Source organism: Nothoprocta perdicaria, unplaced genomic scaffold, assembly GCF_003342845.1.
Source record: "Nothoprocta perdicaria isolate Ctin4 unplaced genomic scaffold, notPer1 scaffold_450, whole genome shotgun sequence".
NCBI lineage: Eukaryota > Metazoa > Chordata > Aves > Tinamiformes > Tinamidae > Nothoprocta > Nothoprocta perdicaria.
In genome coordinates, this window is record NW_020455700.1 from 212,682 (window position 1) to 217,163 (window position 4,482).

At 66.1% G+C, this 4,482-nt stretch overlaps 1 protein-coding gene across 1 annotated transcript in view; it reads left to right on the forward strand.

Annotated features, from left to right (window-relative positions):
* Window positions 1-4,168: 4,168 nt before the first annotated feature.
* Window positions 4,169-4,482, forward strand: part of ZNF687 (zinc finger protein 687) — a 6,187-nt gene continuing 5,873 nt past the window's right edge. Inside the window, exon 1 of the mRNA XM_026046642.1 lies at window positions 4,169-4,482. This exon is cut by the window's right edge and continues 1,894 nt beyond it. Coding sequence (XP_025902427.1) covers window positions 4,169-4,482 — 314 coding nt within the window.

Sequence of the window (4,482 nt, forward strand, 5' to 3'; positions counted from 1 at the left end):
GTCGGAAATGGGACCCCAAAACCGGTGTGGAACCCCCCCACATCCCCCCTATCCTGGGGGGGGGTCTCTTGCTGCTCCAGGTTGGAGGAGAAAGCGGCTCGGGAAGAGGGGAAGGAGCCGGGAAGCGGCTCGTGGGGATGCGGATACCGTCCCCCCCCTGCTCGGGGACAACGGGGGCTGCCGGGGGGCTCCCGCCGCTCCCCGGCCCCTCGTGCCGCGCTATGGGGTGACCCCAAACCCGGAGCTTCCCCCCGGCAAAGGCCCGAGGAGGAGGAAGGAGCGGAGCCYGGACCGGGGGGCGGACGTCGCGTAGGGAAGCGGAGCCTTTGGGCTTCTCGAGGGGCTCGGCCGCTTCCTTGGGGATCTCTTGGGTTTCCTTGGGGAGAAGGAGGTCGCTTCGGGAGCTGGAGTTGCTCCCCGTTCTTCACTCCTCCCCTTTCTTGGTCTTTGCCTCCCAAAATCCCTTAATTCCCCCCAAATCTCTGCTCCGGCCGCGGGGCGTCCTGTAACCCACCRTCCAGGGGCACCGGGATTATCCCGAGTTTTGCTCCCAAGTCAGAGAYGCCCCCAAAAAGGTGAGTGGAGAAAAAGCTCCCAGACGTCGGCGCCGAGACCGGCTGGAATTTTCAGGATTTAGGAATTGCGACTTGCCGGGGCCTCGATTCCCCATTTTCGGCCTCGATTTCCCTCGGGAGGAAGGCGGAGCGCAGCCGGCCGCGGCGGCAGCCGGACGAGGATCCCGCCGAGGAGCGTTCCCGGCTCCGGGAACGTCAGCGCTCGCCTTTGGACCCGGCGGCTCCTCCGTGGAAACCGCTCCTGCCCTCCCACCGGTTCCATGTTGCTCAGCCCAGCGTTTGGGGAGGAAGCTGCAGAACCCCGTCCCAGAGCAAAAACACCCTATTTTGGGTTTTTTGGGCACCTCACGCTAGATACGGCCRCGGAGCCGTGGCCACGTCCCCCTCGGTCGCCTCTCCGTGTTGCCGTCGAGGCCGCTTGCTGCTTCCTACTCCGAAACCATGTCGCTGGCATCAAAAATGGGATATTTTCCGGCCGGCCAAAGCGGCGGGGCCGCTGGCTCTGCTCCCCCGCCTGCTTGTTTGGAGCCCCCAGCAGTTGGCAGATGGTAGGGGCTTAATTCTGTTAAACGTTGGGGAATTTAATCCGCCGGCAGCCTTCCCGCCGGGACGCGTGTCGTCGGCGCGGGCGGCAGCTGCCTCGCCCGGGGACGCTGCCTCCGTTTGGGTGGATATTCACCCGATTGCGCGGAAAAAAAAGCAAGTTTCCTGCTCGGTTTGCCTAAAAGAGGCAGTTTTGAACTCAATGCAGGTGGCGAGTTGGCTGTGAATCCCCAGGCCTGCTCCCTGGCTTGGTTTCTCCATCAGGAAGGTGGTTTTTCCGGGCCGAGCGGGGCCTCCCGGCCTTGCCGGGATGGTTCCCGGCGGCCTCGGGGCGAAGGCCGGGCCTCGGCGCCCGCCTTCCCGACGGAAACGGAGCCAGGAAGGGCTTTGGGAAGGACGCTCCTCCTCCGGGCGGCCTGTGCGGACACGACGCGGGCGGCTCCGCTGGGATCCCGGGAGGCTCCTCCAGGATCCGGGCGGCTCCACCAGGATCCCAGCGGCTGCTCCAGGGAAAATCGGGCGCCCACCCCCCTTCCCTGCGGCCGGACATGGGCAGGGCTGAATAGCAGAGCCCTGCAGAGCCCTGTTTAGATGTTAATGCGGAGGGACAGGGCTGAGGGCGGCACAATGGGAGCACAAAACACCCGCATAATGGCAAAACACCCGCGAAATGGCCRGGGATTTAGTCCYGGAGCAGGGGAAAACAATGGACCRAACCGGAGCCGAACCGGAGCCGCAGGGGCTTCCGGCTGCACCTTTCCCGGCTCCCGAGGAGCCTCCTGCGCCTTTCCCGGGTATGGAGGAGCTTTGCCAAGCGGCCRCGCCGCTCCGGGGGCTCGTCCCTTCCCCGGGCTCGGGATGCGGGAATCCGGCAGGGAAGCGCGAGCTCCTTTTCTGGAAAGGCCGGAGCAGCCGGGTCCCCCCCCGCCGCCGCGTGCCGGGGGCCTGGAGCGGAGCCGGCCATTTGCTCCGCGGCGCCGCGCAACAAAGAGTGGCCCCGGCAGCCGGAGGCGCCCGCGGGAGCAACCGGAGGGGAATTTGCTCTGGAAAAAACGGGGGGAACGCCGTTCCCATCCCGCCTGCCCGCCCGGCGGGTGCTTGGGGTTGTGTTTTAGCTCCGCTCCGAAGTTGGAGGCAACTTGGGCGCTCGCGGCGCCGCTCTCCCTCCACGGGGCCCCGGGATCAAGTGCGAAGGCCCCATGGAGGAGCGGGTGCTCGGTGGGGCTGGGTGGGCTGGAGAGTTTCCCGGCTTAAAAAAAGAAGGAAATAACAAATCCCAAAGTGGGCACCTCCCATCTTTTGTGTGTGCCTTGGTACCCCTTGGAGATAAGGCTCAGGAAGGGCTCTGCCCGCGCGCAGCTCCGGAGCGCCGCGGCTCCCAAATCCTTCCCGGCATCTCTGCGGATCCCAGACTGGAGAAGTCCCGGATGTTTTGGGTTTGAAGCGGGCGCCGCACTGGGTAGAAGAGCTGGGTGCCGAGTTATCTCACGGGCTCCTCCTGTTTTCTCTCCTCCCAGCGCAGCCGTTCCCATCCTCGGGATGCCGCGGAGCAGGACGCGGCGCCGCCGCCCGTGTAGCCGCCCGCCGCTGCCATCSGGCCCCGCTCTCCGCGCACCCGCTGCACGGGAACCCTGAGCGCCCTCGGCGGCCTCTTCCCCCCGCCAGCGCCTCCCTTTCTGAGGCTTTCCCAGCCGCCCGGCTCCGTCGGGAAGCTCCTCTCCGTCGGGAAGCTGCTCTGYGCCAGGTCAGTACCGCTCTGGGAACGCTCCGGACACCAGGGAGGCAGGAGAGGGAGAGAAATGTCTTGTCCYGGCAAAAAGCAGCTCTCCGTCCTCTTGCTTCCCTTGCTTAGAAGGGGGAAGCAGCATTTGCTTCCCTTTGGGGAGGAAGGGCTGCCCTGGCAGCCTGAATTCCCTGGATCTGCAAGGGAGAGGCTCTTTGGGAGGCAGCTTCAAGGTTCCCCTCCGCRTCTCCTCCGCCCTGCCGTGTTCCGAAGCGGCTTGAATCCCTCCTGGCTTTTGCATGACCCAAACCCAACGGAATTTGCCCGGCGCGGGCCGCAGCTGGAGGAGCTGCCAGGCGCCAGAAGCTCCTGCTRCCCTCGAAGGGAAGGAGCAGGAAGGGGATCCCGAAGGATGGGATTCACCGTGAGCCGCAAACCCCCGGAGATGCCGGCGAAGGAGCCTTTCCGGACAAACAAAGGTCCCTGCGGCTGCCGCTCCGAGCAGGGATTTTGTGCCGAGGAGCCAGATGGCAGCTYTGGAACAGGACCACGGCCTTTGGTACCGGCCTCCTTCCCGCCGGCGCTTTCCAGCCTGGTGCTTTTCCTTCTGCTCCTTTCCGCTGGTGGCATCTGGGCTCGCTGCTGGAGCATGAAGCTGGGTTTTTTCGCTTTCAGCTTTATTTTTATTTATTATTATTTTAAAAAGGCGATGCAAACGTCTCGATCTCGCAGAAAGGGGCTGTCGTGGCCGGGTTTGGCCCTGGAGCRGGGCCGAGGCCAGGGAGAAGGGCCCCGTGCAAGGCCCGTGGCGGCTCCCTCCGTCCCCTTGGGGTGACCTGTGGCGAGCGTTAAAAATAAAGCCGGCCTAAGCTGGCTAAGCCGGGCGCGGGGAAGAGCGCCCGGGCGCTGCCAGCCCTGCGCAAGGCTGGGAATAGCTGAGCCGGAGCCGGGAGGGCGTTGGGCACGCGTGGAGAAAAGGCCGAGCGGGATAGTCCCGAGGCTGCTTTGGAAGCCGGGATCGGGTGGGAGCTGCCGTGTCCTGCCGGGATCGCGGCACGAGCCCGGGCGGCATCTCCCAGCCCTTGGTGGGATCCGTGGGTGCTTCTGCCACCTGCCTGGGCGTCAAACGATGCCCAAAGGGAAGCGGAAAAGGCAGAGGGGTGGGAATGCCCTGGGCGGCTGGAGGAAGGAGGCGGCCTCCGTGGTATTCCGAGGCTGGAGCGYGGGAGGCCCCGGTGCCCGTGTCCTGGCTCCGGGGGTTGCGGCCCTCGCGTCCCCGCGTCGCAGAGCTGACGCTTCTCTCCGCTCTGTCGCAGGCTCTTCCACCATGGGGGACATGAAAACGCCCGACTTCGACGACCTGCTGGCGGCTTTCGACATCCCCGACATCGACGCCAACGAGGCCATCCACTCGGGCCACGAGGAGGCCGACGCTCACGCGAAGCAGGCGGCGGGCGAGGCGGGCGCCGCCGAGCACGCGCTGCCGCACGCCGACATCACGGCCGTGAGCGTCATCGTGAAGAACACGGTGTGCCCCGAGCAGCTCGACGCGCTGGACGGCCGCGGCAAGGACGCGCACGGCCTCGGGCCCCGCTTGCTGCAGAACGGCTTCGGCGGCGCCGCCGACGTGGCCCGCTCGCC